Source organism: Aplysia californica, unplaced genomic scaffold (genome assembly GCF_000002075.1).
Source record: "Aplysia californica isolate F4 #8 unplaced genomic scaffold, AplCal3.0 scaffold00024, whole genome shotgun sequence".
NCBI lineage: Eukaryota > Metazoa > Mollusca > Gastropoda > Aplysiida > Aplysiidae > Aplysia > Aplysia californica.
In genome coordinates this window covers 2,175,489-2,201,088 of record NW_004797294.1, presented here as the reverse complement: position 1 = coordinate 2,201,088, position 25,600 = coordinate 2,175,489, and the positions used below count along the sequence as shown (strand labels likewise).

Genomic DNA, 25,600 nt, shown 5'->3' with positions numbered 1-25,600 from the left:
ACCTGTTATGAGAGACAGACAAAAAAGGTCAGAGGTGAGAGGGGTCAAAGTTCGAAGTGTACCTGAGATCTGCAGCTGGGACATATCCGGGGGCGGGGGGAAGCGGTCGTCGTAGATGTTGCCCTTGGGGTGGACTGTGACGGCGTTACGAACACCGCCGACCGCGTCGATAAGCTGGGGAGGGGAGGGGAGGGTTTGTTTGTTTCATTGTTGGTTTATTTGAGTGAAGAGGGAAAGGCGTAGGAGGAAGGGAGGAGGGGGAGAAGGGAGGGGACAGGGAGGGAGGGAAGGGTGGAAGGGGTGGGGGGGAAAAGAGGGAGGTACGGAAGGGGGGGGGGGGAGAGAGAGAGAGAGAGAGAGAGAGAGAGAGAGAGAGAGAGAAAGAGAGAAAGAAACAGAAAGAGAGAGAGGGTAAGAGAGACAGAAGGACAGAGAGAGGTAGAGAGATGGAGAGAAAAATCACTACTTGAACCATATTGTGCTCATGTTCTTTATATTATTGCACAGCATTGAAAACTTTCCTGGTGAAATGTGAGTTAGAAACCCACCTCCTTGACTATCTAAATTGTCTGGATAGCGGGTGTAAAAACACCTTTATTACAGATTAACATGAGCAATTTCCTAGTGAAATGTGGGTTGCTTTTGCTTTAGTAAGAGTTTTACGGCACTTGCAACACAAAAAGGTCATATAAGTGTCGAAGATTAGAGGAGTTACAAGAGAGCAACAAACACAAAAAAAGGAGGAGAGGTTATAAGGACAATAGATGTTCAATAGGAAAGAAGAAGCAAGCCACACCACAGCACCCATCAACCACCCACTAAATGTGGGTTGGAAACCTGCCTCCTAGACTATCTGAAATGGGTGGATAGGGTGTAAAAACTACTGCAGTTCAAAACAAAAATAAAAACAACAAACAAATATGAACAAAAACAACAAACAAATAAAGAAAAACAAAAGCAACAAACAAACTAATAATAACAAAAACAACAAACACAAAAAAACACAAAAAAAACAAGAACAAATCCCAAAACAACAATCAAGGTCACACAACAGCTCCCCCCCCCCCACCCCAACCCCCGCCAGCAGCACTCACAGCCTGGTTGTTCTTCCTCCAGTTAGAGGCGGCCGCTGAGTCGGCTGGGTTCATGGCTACGGCCTTGGCCATCTGGACGTCTGGAGTGATCGCTGGAGGGGGAGGACGAAAAAAAGAAAAACTCAAAACACTCACTTTGAAGACACATGTAAAAGATATAACAAGATTCGAAAAAATAAGAAAAAAAATACATCTGAAGGAAAAGGGGAAAAAAACATGTAACGATGCTTTTTAAAAGAGTTCTGAAATGTAGACGTTTTTATACAGCATCCCAGCAGAAAGACTGAGATACACGATACTTCCCTTTACTTTTCCGATCCAGCAGCCATGTGAGATCTGAGATACAGAACAAAAATTATCCCCACTCTGTTATTGGAACTGGGATCTCCTGCCTGCCATTGTTATTAATGTTATTGTTATTACTATCATTATAATTATTATTATTACGATGATGATTGTTATCTTTATTGTCATAATCTTTTTCTTATTCATCATCATAAACATTATCATTATCTTTATTATCATAATCTTCTTCTCATTCATCATCATAAACATTTCATTATCTTTATTATCATAATCTTCTTCTCATTCATCATCATAAACATTTCATTATCTTTATTATCATAATCTTCTTCTCATTCATCATCAATATTACTATCACCATTATCTCTATTATCATAATCTTCATCTTATTCATCATAAACATCATCATCATTATCATCATCTTCCCCACAACTCACTGGAGGAGAGGATCTCCGAGGCCTGGTTGACTCGGTCCACAAAGTTGGGATCCTCGCTGTTCTGAGCCTCCATCTCTGCCACCTGCAGCACGCGGTCAGCCCGTCGGGCAATGTTGGACGCACCGGTGGCGATCTGTGGCGAGTTGCGGGCGCGAATACCCTCCTCGATCCTCTCTGTGTCCCTGAGGATGCCCTCCTCTGAGAGAGAACAAAGTAGAGCACGGAGATATAAAAATTGCAGCCATGAATAAAATAAAATAAAATGAACTGAAATAATTAAATATAATCAAAGAAAAAAACAATTTTTTTCAAATAAACAAAATAAAATAAAATGAAATAAGACACTTCTTTATCATATTTTGCACGCTACAACCAAGAGTAAAATAAGGGAAGAGGGTCCTTGATCTGCTTGTGTGAGTGTGCACGACATGTGCTTTGAGGATGCGTGTTTTGAGTTTGAGTAAAGAGAAGCACAGAAAAACAGTGATGGTCACATAGCGCAGGTAAGAAGCGAGACAGACAGACAGACAGACAGACAGACAGACAGACAGACAGACAGACAGACAGACAGAAACAACAGAGGGGAAGAAAAGAAGTAGGACCTATCAGTGGACGGCCTAACCACCCGCAACACAAACCACAAAAAACCTGTGTACACAAACCTTCTGAACAAACAAACCACAGAAATACCCCTGTGCATAAACCTTCTGTAAAAATACAAATCACCAAAAAAAAAAACCGTAGGCACAAATCTGTACAAACACAAAAGTACCCATGAGCACAATCTTTCAATACAAACACAAACCACAAAAAAAGACCCGGGTACACAAACTTTCAGTACAAACGAAAAAACAAAACACAAGAGTACACAAACCTTCGGTACAAACACTTACTTTACTCTTACTTTCATCCGTCGCTTCTACCCTTTTGGGTGTCGAGCGGAGGAAAGAGACACAAACCCAATCCCAAATAACTCCCATGTACACAAACCTTCGGTACAAAAACAAACCACAAAAAAAACCTCATGTGTACACAAACCTTCGGTACAAACACTTACTTTACTTTTACTTTCATCCACCGCAAATACACTTTTAGGTGTCGCGGGAAGAAAGAGACACAAAACAAATCCCCAAAAATAACTCCCATGTACACAAACCTTCAGTACAAACACAACCCACCAAAAAAAAAACCCTTGTGTACACAAACCTCTGGTACAAACATAAACCACAAAATACCCTGTTTTGTACACTAACCACAAAATACCGTTTTGTACACTAACCACAAAAATACCAATGTACACAAACCTCTGGTACAAGCATAAACCACAAAATACCCTGTTTTGTACACTAACCACAAAATACCAATGTACACAAACCTCTGGTACAAACACAAACCACAAAATACCCTGTTTTGTACACTAACCACAAAATACCCTGTTTTGTACACTAACCACAAAATACCCTGTTTTGTACACTAACCACAAAAATACCAATGTACACAAACCTTCGGTACAAACACAAACCACAAAAAAAAAACCTTCAGTGTGCACAAACCTTCGGCCCGGATGAGAGCCTCCGAGTCCACAGCCTCATCCACGAGGGATCGCAGACGGTCCATGTTGTCCGACCACTGCTTCTTAAGCAGGTCAAAGTGCTCCACGGCCGCCTGGTTGTTGGGGTTGGAGAAGAGCACGCGGGCCGCGTTGATCACCTGGGGCGTCAAGTCGTTGATCTGGGGAAATGAAATGGTATAGGTTTAATTACTTTTTACTTTTTCATCCTCTGTTGCCGTTAAGAGTCGAGGGGAGATGCAGTTTTCTATGGTAGGCCAGCTCCGCAGCTCTTTCAGTCGTGATTTTATGTTTTCATAGGGTATCCTTGACACCCTCGATCCACCTTTTGCTTGGCCTTCCTCTTCCTTTATAGCCTATAGGTTTAATCATGAGTTAAAAATAATCAGGAAATGACAGATGCAGTTTTGGGGACCCCTGAATAGACATAAAGGTCATGAACATCTAGCTCTCACTGGCAAAATTGAAGGCAAATGAGGCAGGGGTAGGCCCAGAGAAGTTTTATGCCTCTATCAACACTGTTAGGTTATTTAAGAGGAGGGACCTCCGAGTTTAACATCCATCTCCGAAAGGACCAAGCCAAATGGGAATTTTGTGTACAGTCATCAGGCTACTAACGCCACTTGTTGCTCTCTGGGGGAGGGGGGACAGCAGCATAACGTTATCCTCATCTTTTGTTTGTTTGAGTTTATAGTGGAACAATAACACTATATCCTATTTTATTTGTCTGTTTCTTGGTTTGCTTAAGTGTTTCGTCAAACACCAACATAACACAGAGATTTTTTATATTTTTTCAAAAGTAGGTGATCCTTGGAACAACAACACAACAGCATCTTTTATTTGTTTGTTAGTTTCTTTGTTTCTTTGTTTTCTTGTTTGTTTGTCGGTTTGTTTGATCACTTTTAGTTAAAGTTTGATGGTAGTTGGAATGCTAATAAGTCATATAAATGTCAAAGATAGTAACAACGAAATAGAGAAGGGGGGAGAGATAAAGACAGTAGAAGTTTGAAAAGAAAGAAGGGGCAAACCACAATGAGACATCCACTAACCCCACCACAGCCACTTTATACAGCAGACTTCAAGCATAAAACATGTCCATAGGGAGAAAAATCTCACGTGTGCAAGTTGCATGTTAAAGACCCCTTACTGGTCCAAAATCGATTTAAAAAATAGGCTTCAGCCACCACCCGGGCAAATTCAAAATTTTTCTACCAAGTGAAAACGTTTGACATGTTCCACACAATCATGACCATATGCAGTTGTGAACGCCAGAAAACACTTACCAAAAAAAAAAAAAAAAAAAATACATTTCGCACCCGCCATCAACAAACCCTCACCTGGTTGGAGTTCTTGAAGATGGCCTCCACCGTCTGCTTGTTGCGACATCCGCCCGCGGTGGCCACCGAGTTTGCGGTGTCTGCCAGGCGGTTGGAGTGGTCCTGGAACTGGCGAACCTTGGCCTCGAAGTTGTCCTCGCGACCGGGGGCACCTGAGTGCAACAGCATGAGAGGAACCAGAACATGTTGTTACATTGAATAATAAAGAAGAAGAAGAAGAAGAAGAAGAAGAAGAAGAAGAAGAAGAAAAAGAAGAAGAGGAAGAGGAAGAGGAAGAGGAAGAGGAAGAGGAAGAGGAAGAGGAGGAAGAAGAAGAAGAAGAAGAAGAAGAAGTAATAATAATAGTAATAACGATAATAATAATAATGATAATAATAATAAATAATCATCATCATCATAATCATGCACAAAAAAGAACACAAATAATTTTCGAATTCTAAAAAAAAGTGTTTCAGAAAGAATGTTTTACAATTTTCAAGACCTGAAAAACATCGTGTATAAAAACCATCACCACATATAAGAATGTTCAAAAACTGAAGAACACCACATAAGAATTTTCTAAAAATTATTTTTTTAAACAGATATAAGAAAAAAAATTCCAAAAACTAAAAAAAACATTTCGCCATTTTCAAAACCTAAAAATTCTGTTTAAGAATGTTCAAAACCAAAAGAACGCAACAAACATTTCCGAACCACCACATCATCGGTGCGGCACTCACCAAGGGGCACAACCGCGGCCTCGCTGAGCTGTTTGAGCGGCGTGGTGGTGTCGATGAAGTCCTCCGCCACCTGGCTCACCAGAGCCTCCTGGATCTTGGCCTTGAGAGACGCGAGCTTCTCCGACAGGTTGCGGGCGATGGCTCGGGCCTGCGGGCCGTTACCCTGTGGGGTTAAACGAAGGTTTTTTTTTACGTTGAATTTTTTTAAGTTTTACAGTACTTGAAATACCATACTAGGTCAATTAAGTTTTAAAGATTAGATGTGTTGGGTCACATAAGTTTTAGTAAGAATTTTACAGCACTTGAAATACCACATTAGGTCATATAAGTTTGAGTTATAATTTTACAGCATTTGAAATACCACATTAGGTCATATAAGTTTGAGTTATAATTTTACAGCATTTGAAATACAATATGTTGTTTAGTCCATTTTTTAAGAGTTAGTTCAGTTTACATAACACCGCAGAAAGTGGACCCAGTGGCAACCGTCTACCACCCACAGTGGATCGTTACTACTGTTACCACGGCAACCATCTACCACCCAGAGGATCGTTACTATTGTTACCATGGCAACCATCCACGGTAACCATCTACCACCCACCATGGACCATTACTACAGTTACTATGCCAACCATCCGAAACCCACAGTGGACCGTTACTACGATAACCATCTACCACCCACAGCGCACCGTTACTACGGCAACCATCTACCACCCACAGTGGACCATTACTATGGTAACCATCTACCACCCACAGTGGACCGTTACTATGGTAACCATCTACCACCCACAGTGGACCGTTACTATGGTAACCATCTACAACTTACAGTGGACTGTTACTATGGTAACCATCTACAACTTACAGTGTACCGTTTCTACAGTTACTACTACAACCAACTACCACCAACAGTGTACCGTTTCTACAGTTACTACGACAACCATCTACCACCCACAGTAGACCGCTACTACTTTTACCATGGCAACCATCTACCATCCACAGTGGACCGTTACTAAGGTAACCATCTACCACGCACAGTGAACCGTTACCACGGTAGCCATCTACCACCCACAATGGACCGTTACTACAGCAACCATCTACCACCCACAGTGTACCGTTTCAACTGTTACTACGCCAACCATCCAGCACCCACAGTGGACCGTTACCACGGCGACCATCTACCACCCACCTGGCCCCTCTTGCATAGATCCGACAGCTGATTGGTGAGTATCTCTGCCTCATCGCACAGTCGCAGGAGCTCCTGTCTCTGGGGGCCGGTGCAGCAGTTGGCCACTTTACGGCCCTCGTTCACCACCATGCGGGTGGCCGCCTCGCCTGTCGGGGGAGGGGGGGAGGGGGGGAGAAGGTGGAGAGGGGGGGGGGAGCAAAACAAGCGTAGAAATGTCATGTGAGACGTGCTGGCAAAATGAGTTGCTTCTCGCAATCCACAAAGAGAGATGTTGGCCAAAATTCGACACTATCTCATCTCATCTCATCTCAACTCATCTTATCTCTCATCCCATCATATCTCATCTCATCTCACTGACCAAGTCCCTTTTCTTATCTCATCCCATCATATCTTATCTCAACTCATCTCATATCTCATCATCTAATCTCATAATATATCATCTCACTTACCAAGCCCCTTATCTCATCTCATTTCTCATATATCATCTCACTGACCAAGTCCCTTTTCTTATATCATATTATATTATATCACTGACCAAGTATCTTATCTCATCTCATCTCTCATCTCATATCTCATATATCATCTCATTGAGTCCCTTTTCTCCTCTCATATTATATCACTGACCAAGTCCTTTATCTCATCGCATATCTCAAATATCATCTCCCTGACTGAGTCCCTTTTCTCATCTCATATTATATTATATCACTGACCAAATCCCTTATCTCATCTCATATCTCATCTAATCATCTCATATCCTATCTCACTGACCGAGCCCCTTGTCGTCCATCCCTGGGTTGGCCAGCCACTGACGGGCCTGCTCCACCTTGCCGTCCACCGTGGGTGCGGGTTTGCGGATGCCCGATCGCTCTGTGTTGGCGATGCCCTGCGCCGTCTGCTGCTGTAGCTCCCGCAGCTTGTCCTGGATGCCGCGCGCCAGCGACATGGCCTGTGGACTGTTGCCCTGGCGAGGGGAAAAAGTACAACAGTTTACGGTTAGGCTCAGTAAGTGTTTTACGGTGCTCGCAACTACTGTTGCGCTATCAAAAAAAAAACTGCTGTTGCACTGAAAAGGATTAAAAAGTACAATAGTTTACAGTTTGCCTGTTGGAGTTTTACAGTAATCGCAAATGCTGTTGCTCTGGCGAGGAGAAAAAAGTACAACGGTTTACGGTTTGATTGTTGCTGTTTTATGATAATCGCAGCTGCTGTTCCCTGGTGAGGAAAAAAAGTACAACAGTTCGTGGTTAGGTTGAAGAAGAGTTTTATTACAGCACTTGCAACACAAACACGTTATATAGGTGATGAAGACCGGGTTGGCCCTGATATAAATTGTGTCAAAAAGACATAAAAATATCATCATATAATCTTTTTTTTTTTTTTAATAGGAAAAAAAGCCACAAAAACAAAAACAAAGCCACCCAGACCCTTAACTTGTCCCCAAAAAGAAAAAGAAAAAAGAACAAACTAACAGATAAATCCTCCAGATCTTACTTGCCCCCACCTCATCCCACCCAAAAATTTAAAAAAAAACAACCTCCAACTGCTTACCTTGCCCTGCTGCCTGAGCTCCGACAAAGCGTTGACCATACTCTCCACATCCCCGGCACTGCGTAGAATCATGTCGCGGTCGGCCGGGTTGGTGCAGCGCTCAGCAATCTTGCGCGAGTCGTCGATGATCTGTCGGAGGGCCTTGTCACCTGCACGCCAGCCACGTCAAAATAGTTTTATTATTGTTTTATTGAAACAAGTGAACTTTTCTGATCAATTAAATAAATATATCAGTAAAACTGGGGGGGGGGAGAAAGAAAGAGACAGGGGAGAAAGAAAGAGACAGACAGACAGACAGACAGACAGACAGACAGACAGACAGACAGACAGACAGACACAGAGACAGACACAGCGAGAAAGACAGAAAGACAGAAAGAGAGAAAAATAGAAAGAGGGAAAGAGAGAAAAAGAAAAAGAGAAAGGATCACAATTTGAGCTATATCATTTCATTTGTGCTTTGTAATGCCTTATTGAGCATTTTCCTGGTAGTATGTGATATATAAACGTAACTTTTATTATTACTATTATTTTTCTTAACTTATGCTTTGTTTGTTAAAGGTAAAATAAGCACATGGACACACCAGCGTTCATTTAATTACAGTTGGTCTCTCAAGAGCTGATGATGACCTTTATTATCCACAAAGGAAGAGAAGTTACAGACCAGACGTTACCAGCTGCCACACTCATTTCATGCATGGATAAAGCAACACAGACAGACAGAAACAACAGCAGAGAAAAGAAGCAGGACCTACAGGTGGCGCCCTCCAACATCTTTCTTTAGATAATTGGATTTTCTAAAACCCTAAGTTTCAACTTACTGTAAAGCATCAAATAATTCATGTCAGTAAATGGTGTAAAAATTCTCAACAAAGACAGACAAGTGCGTGAAATATCGACGTGAAATATCAACATGAAATTTGAGCAGATGTGGTCTGTGACAATTCGTTAGTCAACAGTTTTCTCAGCCTCTCCTGCAAAACAGGCTTCGTGGTAGGCAGCCCATCTGTGCCCCGACACCATTGCAATGTCATCCGAGTTATCATTACTATTAAGACGTTTTGTTACAACTCAGGAAGAAAACTCGCACGCACACCAGAGGCACGGAAATACTTTTTTTTTTCGTAAGAGTTTTACAGCACTTACAACACAATAAGGTCATATTAGTGTCGATGAATAGATGTGTTACAAGAGAGTAACATACACAAAAAACATGGAGAGATTAGGACGATAGATGTTTGATAGGAAAGAAGGAGCATTCCACACAAGAGCACCCACCAACCACCCACACACTGACATACACACTACAAGATAACAGAATGTGTCGCTGTGAGCAACGCAAGTTTTCTTTTCAAAATATTACACACTTCCAATTCTAGCTTTGAACATAAACACATATTTGTTTGTTAAAATAAGGCGTTTAAATGTAGGTGTTTTTACGCTCCTATCCACACAATTTAGATCATTTAGCAGGTGGACTTCCGACCCTTTCTACCAAATATTCATTTCTTTATTTCTTTATTTGTTTCTTTCTTTCTTTCTTTTTTCTTTTTTTTGAGTAAAGACAAGCAAATCAACACGACATACAAATTGAGGGAAACTGGAAACTAAAGGAGGGACAAAGCATACCACGTTCAAAAATACCATTAATGAAACTCAGCAGAAAACCAATTTAGACGAAATTATAGAGATGGGTTAAGGACAAAAGACAACGATATTGGTCGCAAGAGACTTAAACCACAACGAGTTAGCAGAGCATCTACGATCAGGAAAGAATTTTAGACGCATGTGAAAGGGGAAGGAACTGACAATCCCCGAGCTATAAATCGTGTGTGTACATTTTCATAAGTGTCTCCTAGCTCACAAAATTGAAATCCCAATAAATTTTTTTTTTAAGTCTGATGAAAACACGACAACAGCAACAAAATTGGCTCGTGAATACGTAATCACACAAAATAAATTCTTTTTTTAAACAGCAACATAAAAAAGTGTTTTACAAAAATGACAATACGTCCACACAAAAAAAATGCAGGGGGAAAGGGGCATGGGAGGGGAGATTTTGTTCACTACACGTCGTTGTTAGGTGTCAAGACAGCACACTGGGTAAAGATTAGAAAGCCTTCGTGGAAACAAATTCCAGTTGACCACAAAGAAAGGTCTCCTTCAACAGTTTGGATTATTATTATTATTTATTAAGAACCTTCCATTATTAAATAACCGGCTACTTTTTTTTTCCAGCGCTTTAGTTTTAGTAAGAGTTTTTAGTTTAGTTTTAGCAAGAGTTTTACGGCATTTGCAACACAATAAGGTCATATAAGTGCCGAAGATTAGAGGTGTTACAAGAGAGTAACAAACACAAAAGAAGGAGGAGAGATAAAGACGATAGATGTTTGATAGGAAAGAAGGAGGAGAGATAAAGACGATAGATGTTTGATAGGAAAGAAGGAGGAGAGATAAAGACGATAGATGTTTGATAGGAGAGAAGGAGGAGAGATCAGGACGATAGATGTTTGATAGGAGAGAAGGAGGAGAGATAAGGACGATAGATGTTTGATAGGAAAGAAGGAGGAGAGATCAGGGCGATACATGTTTGATAGGAGAGAAGGAGGAGAGATAAGGACGATAGATGTTTGATAGGAAAGAAGGAGGAGAGATAAGGACGATAGATGTTTGATAGGAAAGAAGGAGAAAGGAGGAGAGACAAGAATGATAGATGTTTGATAGGAGAGAAGGAGGGGAGATAAGGACGATAGATGTTTGATAGGAAAGAAGGAGGAGAGATCAGGATGACAGATGTTTGATAGGAAGGAAGGAGCAAACCACACCAGAGCACCGACCAACCACCCACAGGGTAAGGTCGCCTTCAACAGTTTGATTATTATTATTATTAAGAACCTTCCATTATTAGTAAAAACTGGCTACTTTTTTTTTTCAGTGTCAGTATTGTATCAGTGAACTTTAATTCTTAGAGATCAAACATTTACAGAGCCCGCACTCATAAAAGTTGTCAGCAGATAGACTCTGAAAAGAACCCAGATAATAAGTTACTAGTGGATAACTACACAATCATAGCTGCCTACTTCTCAAAACAAAAAGATACTCTACCCACGCTGCGGATCACAATGGTGGACATTGGCCGGTAACCCCACTTCAAACCCTTCACACACGTTTCTACACTCAATAAATTCAAGTTGTACAAAAAAGACCTGCAGCACAAGATCTCTCCATTTGACCCTTGGACTTTGTTCTCATTATTATTTACAAATCCCTCCTTTAAAGTTCATAATTTTTCTTCAGCTTCGGCAAATTCATGAGGAACAACGCTAGAAAACAGAATATATATTTTCGGCAAATACAAAAACAGACTTTCGTACTCAGAGCGTCAAAAACGTATTAAATGTTAGTCAACGTACTGATTGGCAGCTATGCTAGGGACACTTGAGGTTAGAAGAGAAATAGGAGCTTGTTGTGCATCAGCTGTGTCATTATTTTTACAGGGAGGTTCATGTAGCAAAATACAGCCACAGCAATCACAACTAACCCTTTACAAACAGACAAGTCGTCATTTGTAATTTGTTGTTAACCCATTAACCCCCTGCTAAAACCTTTCGCTAAAATCTGGCTGGCCTTTTGCCGAGCAGCAAAAGTAGAGGCGAGAACTCTTTGTCATAGCCACCAGAAGTAAGGATAAATTATTTGTCATAGCCCCAAGGAGTAAGGATAAATCATTAGTCATAGCCCCAGGAGTGAAGATAAATTATTAGTCATAGCCTCCAGGAGGGAAGATAAATTATTTGTCATAGCCACCGGGAATGAAGGCGAATTATGATGAGGGTTGAGGTGAAATCTAGTAAAAGGTCGGAACAAAGGAACCAATAGCAGAACAGGGTCAGGGGTCAATCTTACCTACATTCTCTGTAGAATTCATTAAAGTTGCACACTGCATTTGAAAGCTTTCGATTCAGGTGACAAGGTTATAACTTTGTATGTAACAATAATATAACACGCTGAGTCAGCGGTGAACACAAGAAGACAGCAACAGCATTCAGGACAAGTATAAGCGGCGAAACATCAACTTCTAAAAGGCAAAAATAGATGAAAAATGTCTTAAACCACAGAAAGAAACAGCTGCTTAAGTTTAAAGACACTTTCTTTTCTGTACCATCATCATCATCACTGGATCAGGGTTGAAACCATCGACAAACATCGCGTCCATCACTTAAGGGTTTTTCTCCTTTTTTTTTTTTTAAGTATGAGTTTTACGGCACTTGCAACACAATAAAGTCATATAACTGCCGAAGATTCGAGGCGTTACAAGAGAGCAACAAACAAAAAAAAAGGAGGAGAGATAAGGACGATAGATGTTTGATAGGAAAGAAGGAGCAAACCACACCAGAGCACCCACCAACCACCCACAAGGGGGTTTTTCATCTCCCTGCTGGCGGTATTTACACGTCAGGGGACGTTACTCTTAGACTCACCGAGGCTTCCAACCAGAGCAGCCGGATCGGCAAGCCAGTCGTGGGCAGGCTTCATCTTGCCCTCAATAGCGTTCTGGAAAAAAATGTCAGAGGACACAATATTATTTTGTCAGCCAGCTGTTAAAAAAGTGTTAAGCTTAAATTTATTTTTTTGAAACTGCAGTTTATTAACAATTTGCGGTCACTTGCCGCAATGATGCGACGGTGAAAATTATCTGTTCCCATCACTTGACGCAGTTCTGTAACAGGCCCGACAAGTCCATTGCAGTCACTCTCCTGGCTGGGTGACCAGAAGGGGTATTTTGAACTGCTGGCTGTGTGACTGCAAAGTGTTCATCTGTGATATCGCTTGCATGTGCTCAAAAAATATTTTTTCAAAATTCAAATTCTAAATGGTCGCTTTTGAGGACGAGCAGGCTAACCCAGATTTCGAGGGTTTCCAGAATTCTTGACCTACACCAAAAGTAGGCATTTCCCTACCTATAAGAAAAGTTTGGTTTCATTGGTGTGTATATTTGTATGGTTATAGAGAAAACTCTCCTTGTCTTTTAACTCATTCGCTACGTACTATTTTCGGCTTGTGGACGAATTTTTTCGGGAGGGCGAATGAGAAGATGACTAGTGCGCAGTAAAAAGGTCTTTGGGGCCACAAATTCAAATAAATATCAACGTATTTTATACCAATATTTTCAGTATGGTTTTGTAGAATACATCTGTAATGTTTATTTATGTATTTTTCAACTTTGGTTCCTGTAAGAGGCGATTATGCAATACAATTTTGATTGGATGCAGATAAAATTTGAAAATAAAAAATTAATAATCTTTGGTGAAACTCAAAAAATATGTTTACACCTAGTCAAATGATACATCAAAATAACCATAAATGAATATAGAACTGGAAAATATTGAAAAGTTTCCAGTTATTTACATAGATTCCATAATATTTGTACATTTGGATCTTAACATCCGATATTGGAAAAAAAAAAATTTATAATCTTGAAAAACGATTACAAACAGAAAAAAAAACCACTCGTATCTTATATGGAATTATTCAGAATTGCATTTGGAATAAATCTATACATGTCTTGAGTGGCACTTTTTGTGTAATTTCATCAAAAAGTAGTGATTTTGGGGAGAAAAAAATATTTTGACAATTTAGATCTAGCAACCTAGATCTAGCACTCAAAAATATTGATTTCTCAATAACAGTGCATTGGCAATATGAGTCCAATCGTATCAATATTATAAAAAAAGAGTCCAACATTTCTTTAGTGGGTAAAATAATGATAGATTTTGTTGTGTAAAATTACTAAGACTGGTGTCCGGGCTATAATTTTGGCATCGCCATAAAACAAAGTCGAATAAACTACGAAATCGCGTTTCAAAACAGAATCTAAACTTCCAATTTTCAGTGGAAATGCTTGACCCGTAAGTCAACATTATATTATGACCTTTATTTTAACATGGAAATGCGGATTGGAATAGAATCTAAGCTAAAATTGAAGATTGGTTCTCGAGCTGCCGGGGGCGGCTTAGCGTACTGACGGCACGGCACTTTAGCCGCGCCGCCCCTCACGGCTCGGCGTAGCGAATGAGTTAAAGAAACTGAACAAGGGGCAAAAACTTTACCTTCAAATTTCTCAAAACAGCATTTTTTCGGGATTGCCCCTTTGTGCTTAAAAGCAACCAAATATTGAAAAGAGTAAGAAAAAAAAAAGAAAAAAAAAGTAGGTACAATTAATTGCTTTTAAAAATGGAAGAGCTTTTTCTCTCTCCTGAAAACACCAGTCCCTGATTGACCCACCTGTGCCTTCTTCATGACGGTCAGGTCGTCAGCGTCCCATTCCTCCTCGTCGTACGTGGTCAGCTGCAGCACGCGGATAATCTCGTGGATCTCGTCCGACATCTTGCGCACCGTGTAGTCGCGGTTGTTCTGGGCTTCCTTCAGACCTTGGCCTGCAACACACACACACACACAGGGGGAGGGGGGGGGGGGGGTAAAGCAGCGTTCACATCACGCACATACACTTGTTTGTTTCTTTCCGTCTGTCTGTCTGTCTGTTTGTTTGTTTGAGTAGGGAAAAGCACATCGACACAACCATCATGGTCGTCTAGTGCCAAGAAAAAGTAAAAGACAGACAGACAGACAGACAAACAGAAACAAAAGAAGGAAAGTAGAGAAATAGGACTTACCAGTGGCACCCTCCAACCATTCCCCCACAGTGCACATTTTTGACAGTCAAACAATATGTTCCAACACCGACAATACATACACACATATATACGCATTTTTGACACACAGAATACTTGCTCAACAACGCATGGCACAAACACATTCTAAACCTTAGTTTTTGTAAGAGTTTTACAACACTTGCAACACAAACAGGGTACATGAGTGCTGAAGATTAGAGTGGTACTATACATGTAGTTAGTTTAGTTTTAGTAAGAGTTTTACGGCACTCGCAACTGCATAAGGTCATATGAGCGCCAGAAGATTAGAGGTGTTACAGGAGAGTAACAAACAGAAAAAAGAAGAAGGGGAGATAAGGACGATAGATGTTTGATAGGACAAAAGGAGCAAACCACACCAGAGCACCCGCCAACCACCCATTCTATACTATACATGTAGAGTCACATATACACAGAAAAGGAAAAGGTATAAACGTTTGATAGGAAAGAAGGAGTAAGCTACCGCAAAGCACCTGCCAACCATCCACTATCTCCAACCTTCACAACTTTGAAAGAAGAAGAAAAATAAGGAGAAGAAGAAGTTCAACAACAACAGCAGCAGCAGCAGCAGCAACAGAACAACAACAGCAACAGAACAACAACAGCAACAGAACAACAGCAACAACAACAGCAACAGAACAACAACAGCAACAGAACAACAGCAACAGCAACAACAGTAACAGAACAACAACAACAGCAACAGAACAACAGCAACAACAACAACAGCAACAGCAACAGAACAACAGCAACAACAGCAACAGAACAACAGCAACAACAACAACAGCAACAGAACAACAACAACAACAGCAACAGAACAACAACAGCAACAACAGAACAACAACAGCAACAGAACAACAGCAACAACAACAACAGCAACAGAACAACAACAACAACAGCAACAGCAACAGAACAACAGCAACAACAGCAACAGAACAACAACAACAACAACAGAACAACAACAACAACAGCAACAAAACAACAACAACAACAACAACAACAACCACCAACAACAACAACAACACCATCACCATCACCAACAACAACAACAGCGCGCATGCCCCTACCCGACTGGCCGGCGGTGATGAAGATCTTGATGCCGCTGATGAGCACAGGGGTGAGCACCTTGACCTGCTCCAGCGAGCGCACCAGCATGTCGCGGTGCACCTGATGGGTCAGCTCCTTCTCCCGGTTGTCCACCTCTTTGGTCATCTTGGTCAGCACCGGGCTCAGGTTCTGAGGGAGGCACAATTCAGCCCATTCAGTCCATCAGAGTTTTATCACATCAGAGTTTTATCACATCAGAGTTTTATCACATCAGAGTTTTATCACATCTTTATCACATCAGAGTTTTACCACATCTTTACCACATCAGAGTTTTATTACATCAGAGTTTCGCAGCACTTGCAACACAGTAGTTGGATCAAATAAGAATAATAAGTGCCGAAGGTTAGAGGTGTTACAAGTCAAGAAAGTAATAAACACAACAAGTTTTGTGTTGAGATGAACTTTGAAGGTTGAGTAAAGAGCCTAAAGCTGTATTGCAGAAATTATCTGCATTATAAACATCATCATCATCATCATATTATTTTTATTATCATTATTGTTAAAATGAGTATTATTATTATTTACAAGCATAGAAAACAACTTAACTGAGGCACACACAAAGAGGAGCACCAGTGAGTGCCATATACAACTGCCCAAAGCTGCCAATTTTTGTAAAAGACAGGAGGAAGGAGGAACAAATAAATCAAAATTCAATAAAAGAAAAGTGCGAATGAAAAATGGTCAAATATCAGTAACTATAAAGCGAGAGCACGACAACAGTGAAATAAACGCCTGTGGCAAAAAACAACAACATTGTACATACTTTTTTAAGTTTTAGTAAGAGTTTTACGGCACTTGCAACACAATAAGGTCAAATAAGCGCTGAAGATTAGAAGTGTCACAAGAAAGTAACAAACACAAAAAAGAAGGAGGGGAGATCAGGACGATAGATGTTTGATAGGAAAGAAGGAGCAAACCACACCAGAACACCCACCAACCAACCACGCACGTACTTTGACAAAAGTGACCAGGTCTTCCATCCTGTCGACAACTTCTGTGATGGCCAGATACTCCAACACACTCTTGCACACGCGGATAATCTTCCGAACTTCTGACTCGTCAAATGCCAGGAGTAGAGATGAGGTGCCCTGTAAGATTCCTGAGGGGAAAAACAAAGTTTAAGTTTTAGTAAGTGTTTTATGGCACTTGCAACACAATAAGGTCATATAAGTGCCAAATATTAGAGGTGTTACAAGAGAATAACAAACACAAAATAGAAGGAGGGGAGATAAAGATAATAGATGTTTGATAGGAAAGAAGAAGCAAACCACACCAGAGCACCCGCCAACCACCCATGGAAAAACAAAAAAACAAAAAAAGATTCAGTTCTTGGATACACTTTCTTTTTCTTTTCTTTTTTTTTTTTGTTTTAATACAAGTTTCATGGCACTTGCAACACAAATAGGCCATGTAAGTGCTGAAGATTGGAGGTGTTACAAGAAAGTAACAAACACAAAAAGGAAGGAGGAGAGATAAGGAGATAAGTATTTGATAGGAAAGAAGAACAAAACCACACCAGAGCACTTACAACATAAAATAAACTCTTTAAGACAAAGACCAACACTTACAATATTAACTCTTAAGACAAAAACCAACTCTTACAACATAAATTCTTACGGCAAAGACTAACTCTCACCTTAAGGCCTTAAAACAAAAACCTTCTCTTACAACATAACATAAACTCTTAAAAAGACAAAGATTTATGCATCACTTACAGCCCCACCCACCCACACGCCCATTCATACCCCATCCAACCATTTTCATCCACTCACACCCACCTATCCACTCATTCACACCCCATCTAACAACTTTCACCCCCCCCCCCCCCCCCCCCAAACAAGTTTATCAATTTTGGACCACTCGTCCAACCCCCAGCTTATATATGCTCTTCACCTTTATTTCTATAACCTTTTTTTTTAAATTATTATCTCCATTTTGTTTTTCCATTTCATTTTCTGCTTTTAATTTTTTTTTTTCCCCCATATATTTTCATGTTTTCTTTTTTGAAAAAAAAAAAATTGGGGGGTACAGCATACCTTGACCAAGTTATCCACAGCCAGCTTGACCACTTGCACCGGGTGGGCAAGGTCCGGCATGGCGTTTCCATCTTCTGCCTCTTCATGAAGGATAACCAGTCGGGAGACCTGAAGATGTCAGAGATTATATTCCATTTAAGACGACAGTCTTTATAAAAATCAAAATATTTTAAATATCATGATTTATCAAACTAAACATTTAAAATGCCCCGATTTATAAAAACAAAAAAATTTCAAATATATAACGATTTATATATTTAAAACATTCCATATACCATGATCATAAAATTTAAACTGTTTTAAAAACAGCAAGTTATAATAAACACGTAAAATTTCGAGAAACATTCATTCCAAGTCCTATGAATAGTCAAAACATTAAGATTCATACAAAAGCAGGCACAATAAAACTGGTAAGAGTGGCAGTTTAAAAGAAAACTGTCAGAATCATCTCCAAAGATGAACGCAAAATCAGACCATTATTATATATATAATATTATGATAAAATTAACTCCTTCGATCTACCAAAGGAAAAGACAGTCAAATTTAAAGGTCAAAATGAGAAAGAATCTTCACTTTCAAAAAGGAAATTATATTTTCACTAAATTTCATTCCCTTGGACAGGGAGTCTCAAGAGACACTAACCCAACACCTACATGACCTCCAGGGTTGGTGATTTTTTGATTTTTTAAAATAAAAATTTTAAAAATTGATTTTTTAAATTTAAATCAGATTTTTTAATTTTTTTTTAAATTTTTTTTTAAAATGTCGACACAGTTTGGGATTTTTGGTGGCTAAAAGTATGTTCTTTTAGTGCAGAATGCATTGTCTTTATTTTAACTAATGATTAATATAAGCATCTGCGAAAGAAAGCCTTAATCTGCTATTATCAGTGAATTATGGCTACAGACAAAAAATGAAGAAAATGTCAGTCTAAAATGAAAGGGGGGGAGGGGGTAATTATGCATAGACAAACTTGTATTTTATTACAGTGTGCATGTGTGTGTGTGCACGCTTGTGTTTGTCTAAAAAGAAAAAGAAAATGCTAATTTCAATTATGAAAAAAAAGTAAATTGAATACTGTATTAATTTACTACTTACAGTGACAGGGGGGAAAGCAGACTTTTAAGCATGATTATATTAGTCTACTAAACCTTATATCTGTTTTATAAAACCAAGGAAAGGAATTCTGAATGTTTAAAGACGTAAAAACAATACATTTTTTAAAAGTGATTTAAATCACTGAGGTTTATTTTTAAAATCAAGTTGATTTAAATTTTGAAAAATCAACTGATTTAAATCGACGTGATTTAAATCAACCCAACCCTGGTTTTCAATTATGAAAAGAAAGAAAATTGAATACTGTATTATTTTACAGTGACAGGGGGGAAAGCAGACTTTTAAGCATGATTATATTAGTCTACTAAACCTTTTATATCTGTTTTATGAAACCAAGGAAAGGAATTCTGAATGTTTAAATATGTAAAAACAGAATATATTATTTTTAAAGTGATTTAAATCACAAAATCAAGTTGATTAAAATTTAAAAAATCAACTGATTTAAATTAACCCAGCTCTGATTTCAATTATGGGAAAAAAAGTAAATTGAATACTGTATTATTTTACAGTGAAAGGGGGGAAAGCAGACTTTTAAGCATGATTATATTAGTGTACTAAACCTTATATCTGTTTTATGAGACCTAGGAAAGGAATTCTGAATGTTGAAATATGTAAAAACTGAATAAAAATAAATGTTTTAAAAAGTGATTTAAATCACTGATTTTTATTTAAAAAATCAAGTTGATTTAAATCAAAAAAATCAACTGATTTAAATCAACCTGATTTAAATCAACCCAACCCTGATGACCTCCCTTTTCTCATTAAAGTGCCAGACCTGAGAGAGACATTGGCAGCGGGTTGTTGGAGGATGCTCTGGTGTGGTTTGCTTCTTTCGGCCTATCAAACAACAATTGTCCTTTTTATCTCTCCTCCTTCTTATTTTATTTGTTTGCTCTCTTGAAACACTTCTAATCTTCGGCACTTACAATCAAAACCTGTGTGTGTTGCAAAACGCAAGTGCCGTAAAACTTATACTAACTAAAACAAATAGACCTTGGCAATCATGTTTCACCACTTATTTCTCAACTACAGGACCTCAAACATGGACTTCTTCCTCCAGTCTAAACCACAGAGAATACCCTGTACTGCAGCAAATAACAAATGAGAGGCAGCGTGGTGAAATCAGGCGCTCATCAAAATAACGAAATCAGAGAAACAGGCATTTTTCCGTCAGTTTGGAAATTTTAATCAACTTTTTATTTTTTGGCTTAAAAACCTCTTCTATGTCCATATAAAAACACATTTCCATGTGAATTTTACTGAAAAACATTGATTAAAAGCTCAAAATATATGTCATTCTTAAGTTTTCAAAGACTCTTTAGATATTGGATTTATTAGAGTTACCAAACTTTGGCAGCCATTTTTCTTGCTAATGAAATGTCACCACAGAAACCAGGCGACCTCATTTATTTCAATCACAAATATCTTGAGTTCTAGACAAGATAAAAATAGATATTTATTTCATTGGAAGCAAGGCAAATAAATCGGCTTTTGGATGATACCACTAAGACCATGCCCAAATGAAAAAAAATAATTCCCATCTGTCTATTTGAATTAGAAGTCGAGACATATTGCTATTGAAATTGAAGGAAGTGGGGGTCACGAAATTAGCAAGAAAAAGGTCGCCAAAGTTAGGTGACCTCCAAAGCTGTAGTGACTTGTCATTGGACACTGCAAATTTACATATTTTGGCCATTTCATTCATCACTTCAACTGAACCATGAGTACCAGAATTCAAAAAGGCTAAAGGGCCATCTTTTTTACACTGACATCTATAGGCTATAGTGTGCTAAGAGGTAACCGTCCTTTTCTCTTAATAAAATACAAAATTGTTTAACAGCATATGTACAAATCTATTATTACACAGAATTTTGATAAACTTTTAAAATGCAGACACATTATCTTATTACACATTTTAATATATAGGCCGGCTCTATTTCTCCAAACGTTTTGGAACATAAACTTGAACTATATTTCTCCGAACGGTTTCCGTTCTCGAGACTTGTTGATAAGTGAAAGGAGTGGCCCGTGCCTGTGTGTGAGTGTGTGTGTGTGTGAATGTATGTGTGTGTGTGTGTGAGTGTGTGCGTGAGTGTCGGCGTGTGTGTAAGCTGTGAACGGGGGAGGCATGGGGGGGGGGGATTATTTTTTTTTACATGAAGGATTTTAGTTTTTGCTGGGTGACTAAATGCAAAATAGGTTACTGCCAAGGCCGATCAGTCTTGTTTTCTCGCAGTACCTTTTGAAGGTATTTTCAAACAAAGTATAGTTCGGGAACGTTGCCCCAACCACAACTGAAGTATCCGAATATTCAGACAATTAAAAATCTCTAGCTCTTGAAACTGAATTCGATGCACAAAAAAAAGGATGACGCCTAAATCACGCAAATAACCAAAAGATCTCGAGAACGGAAACCGTTCGGAGAAATAAAGTTCAACTTTATTTTCCTGAACGTTCTGAGAAATAGAAGTCACTTCGTTTAATATATATATATATTATATTGGGGAGGACTTCCGTAACGAGTGACCACTATGAGAAACAGCTGAATTGAGGGCTTGGGGTAGGGGTAGGGTTAGGGTTAGGGTTAGGGTTAGGGTTAGGGGTAGGGTTAGGGTTAGGTCTAGGCCTCTTCTTTATTGTGTTTGATGGGGGTGGTCGCTCGTTACGGAAGTCCTTCCTTATTGAATAATTACAAGAATCTACCTTAGTTGAATGGGAGTGTATACAGACCCGGTAACCGGGAACAAAGTCACAAAGTATACAGACCCGGTAGGGGAACTCTTTTGTGATTTCGGAAAGTTTCAGCTCCCTCTTGGCTCAGGGCAAACCTAGGTTCTTCTAGATATTTATGGCCTAGGTCTAGATCTAGATCTAGGCAGACGAACATAAATCTTTGATCTAGTTTCGAGGCTAGCCTAAATCGATCTAGATCTAGATCTAGATATCTAGATATCCAAATGAAGATTGCGGATGTCTTTTCGATGAACGATCGTTTTTCCTCCGTTTTGGAGTTGGAGGAATCACAATTTGAAGAAAAGAACAATGTCATAATTTTAATCGAGCAGCCACCCTCTCTATTTCTCTGCCCCTCTCTCTCTCTCTCTCTCCTCTGTGTATCGCTCGCCTTCTCTCTTTCTTTCTTTGTCTCTGTCTTTCCCTATTTCCCACTTTATCTTTCTCTCGTTCCCTCCTGCCAACTGGGGCATGTCATACATTTTGCTAGCACCCCCACCCCCTCTCTCTCTCTGTCTCTCTCTGTCTGTCTCTCTCTGTCTCTCACACACACACACACACACACACACACACACACACACACACACACACACACTAGATTTCTACCGGGGCTGGGCGTTGAAACTTTCCGAAATCACAAAAGAGTTCCCCTACCGGGTCTGTATACTTCGTGACTTTGTTCCCGGTTACCGGGTCTGTATACACTTCGTAGTTGAATAATTACAAAATCTACATTACCCAACTTAATTTTAACTTTCTAGATGATGGATCAAGTCTTTAATTAATTAGGTGAAACATCTTGTCTGGCCAAACTGAACAGAACAAAACCAAGACATAACATTTTCTAGATCTAGATCTCTAGCAGTAGAAACCTAGAATCTACAGAGGAAAACATTTTTTTAAAAAGAAATTATGATCTTGATATCTAGAATCTAGATCTAGATCTAGATTCTAGATCTAGATCTAGAATCTAGATAATCTAGAATCTAGATCTGGATCTAGATATAGAGTCTAGATATAGAGATCTAGATCAGATCTAGAATCTAGATTATAGATCTAGAATCTAGTACAGACTTGGAATTTAGGCTCTATATTATAGGCCTAAAATATAAACAGCAACAGACTTCATCTGTGCTGTGTTTTTTTAGTTTTTATTAAAATTACATAAAAATGTAGGCTACGGGGGGGGGGGGGCCTCGGCTGTATTTTAGTCGTTTAGTAGTGTGTGCAATGATCTAGCTAACCATGCCATAACTGATTACGCCTACAAGACACAGCGTAGAGATAAATCTATGCCGGGTGAGTAATCCCGGTACCTCTGGGCTCGGCAATGCACTCCCCGTTTCCTGAACCAAGTTCTGAAAGTTCCACACTTGTGTGTGAGTAGGCTAGGTTCGGCCGAGCATTCGTCATTCGACGATGAACAAATGAAACAGAGAGACTGAAGACACAATAATAATTCAATCAAGGAACAACAATATTAAAGCAACTTCAGATCTTACCACAACGGTCAGGGGTAGATATTTTCACTTTCAGTCACAGGTGATTCAGTCTTACAGCGAAAGGGCAAGCGGGGTGTGAGCAGTGATAATCTTATTCTTACCTGTTGAGCGACAGGTTCCAAGATACTCTCTATCGTCTTCGTGTGGAAGACGGGCATCTTGGCTGTGCAGTAGTTGATCCACAAGCCTAGAAAGTGTTCGGCTTAAGTATCCCCAGCCGACTATAATAGGCAGTCCTGGGTGTGTCAAGAAACGAAATCTGCACACTTGACCAAGCCCAACTTCCCCTGTGTCGTTTTAAGTGCACAGGCGAATCGGTACCACACACACACATAAGTCATACAACAGCACATTCGACTCGGGAACGAGCGAAGCGAGAGGATTTCCGGTAGGCTAGGCTAGCTGCTGAGCGCACGAAAGCAGCGTAACTGGGTCAGAGGGAAGGGAGTGTGTTGGAAAAATCGTAACTCTTATAACTTTTGAGGTTGAAGAGAAGATTGCCTTTTACTGTCCCAAAAGTGATTGACATAAACAACACAATTGCTTTTAATAACAGGAAATGTATCATTAGGCTATCTCCTTTGTCTTCGTTCTTCAAAACGGCAACATTCCATATATGGAGAGCGAGTGTATGACCCTGGACCTAGACGATTTTTTAGGAGGGGGGAGAGGATCCAGTTTGAGTATGATATGAATGTTTTTTAAATAGCAGTCCAAACATATAAGATTTTACAAAATACTAACATTTGCACCTCTTGCTCCAGCTATCCTGGCCCTGACTTGTAGAGCTAGTTCTGTGCTAAAAAGATTCATTAGTAAGTATATGCACGGTACCACCCTCTCTATTAGACTCTTCCTAACATAAAAGTGTGGATTTGAAATAAGTCAGTAATCTACTTAGGTTTGTTTCTTTGGACATGGGGGGTTAATAATGCCTGGCCTACAATCATACCTTTTAGAATTATAGATCATGTATTTTTCTTTTATTACATGTCTGTTGTAACCGGGCTTCAATCATTGGCTGGTGAGACTGACTGAAGGTATCTGGAATCTGGAGGTGTCATCTCTGACATTGAGATTGACGTGCAATAACTATAACTATAATGACCAACCGATCACTATACATGCCGTTATACTGCTTACTAGTACTAGGCCTAGACTATATTATTATTATTATCATTATTATTATTATACCCTGTCATACTTAGGCTAGTCCTTGTTTTTGTGTTAACGGTCCACCTTCTTCTTTTTACACCCTTGGCCCTTTTTGTCACCCATGATCTTGCCTCAAGTTTTTCCTTCATAATGGTCTGGTGGCGTTTATATGATGACCATAATTATTCTTGTATACATGTAATAATTTATTTTTTTTTACACTTCAATTTGTTAAGTAAGGTTTGTCTTGTGTTGAGAATCGGACACACTTCATCTTGTTTGTATTTTTTGCTTTTCAGTTACTGCTGGCCCATCGCTATTTTACGTACGTAGCACCACATCTCAAACGCAGATACACGTATTTTGTTGGGGGGGGGGGGGTTCTTTATTTATTAGACTCCAAGTCTCGGAGCCGTTATCGGCCCTACAGGAAATGAGGAAGACGTGGCATTTCACCAATTTGTAGTTTAATGCATTCCTGAAACCAGATGATGATAATTAGGCGTTAAGCAATCAGAGAGTCCCACCTTTTTGAGACCGTGAACAAACTCGTGCGAGAACTTCAGTATTAATCACAAGCAGACGTAGAGCCCGTTTAAAAAACTTTTTACTTTTACTTTTATCCGCCGCTTATGCCCTTGTGTGTGTCGCGGGAAGAAAGAGACGTCTGTCTGCCATCAGCCGGACAGCTTTAAAAACCAAACACGGTTAATCCGAAAACAACAGTTATAATAAACCGAAAACTGAATAACTTTTCTGAACCGAAAAACCTGGCATAACCGAAAAAAATAAGGCAGCGGTCTCACAGATTTCGCTATCGTGGCCTAGAGGTTAAGGTGTAGCTTCTCATTTAAAAGGTCCCAGGTTCGAATCCGGGTAGAGCCGGAAAACATTGCCTCTTTAAAATTGTCTCATTTTACCCTTTTTCATGCTCTCTAGCAATGTTATGTCGTCTGCCTTTTGTCTACACTGTGTGCCCCCACCCCCTCACTTCCTTTGCCCCCTCCCCTGGGCTCCTGACTCTTTCTGCCCCCACCCCCTCACCTCCTTTGC

General features: G+C 39.6%; 1 protein-coding gene and 1 long non-coding RNA gene across 2 annotated transcripts in view; both read right to left on the bottom strand.

The window, feature by feature from the left end:
* LOC101864435 (vinculin) overlaps positions 1-17,114 on the bottom strand; it is a gene marked incomplete in the record, with an annotated part of 52,283 nt that extends 35,169 nt beyond the window's left edge. Inside the window, 13 exon segments of the mRNA XM_035972753.1 lie at positions 63-174; positions 1,095-1,186; positions 1,835-2,032; positions 3,388-3,565; positions 4,742-4,893; positions 5,461-5,623; positions 6,647-6,792; positions 7,415-7,607; positions 8,195-8,343; positions 12,673-12,745; positions 14,477-14,628; positions 15,966-16,134; positions 16,959-17,114. Coding sequence (XP_035828646.1) covers positions 63-174; positions 1,095-1,186; positions 1,835-2,032; positions 3,388-3,565; positions 4,742-4,893; positions 5,461-5,623; positions 6,647-6,792; positions 7,415-7,607; positions 8,195-8,343; positions 12,673-12,745; positions 14,477-14,628; positions 15,966-16,134; positions 16,959-16,985 — 1,804 coding nt within the window.
* Positions 17,115-17,970: 856 nt separating this feature from the next.
* Positions 17,971-23,916, bottom strand: LOC118478681. The gene is made up of 2 exons (XR_004859225.1): positions 23,494-23,916; positions 17,971-18,149 (listed from the first exon to the last, which is right to left on the bottom strand). It is a non-coding gene; the product is annotated as an uncharacterized LOC118478681 (long non-coding RNA).
* Between the last annotated feature and the right edge of the window lie 1,684 nt (positions 23,917-25,600).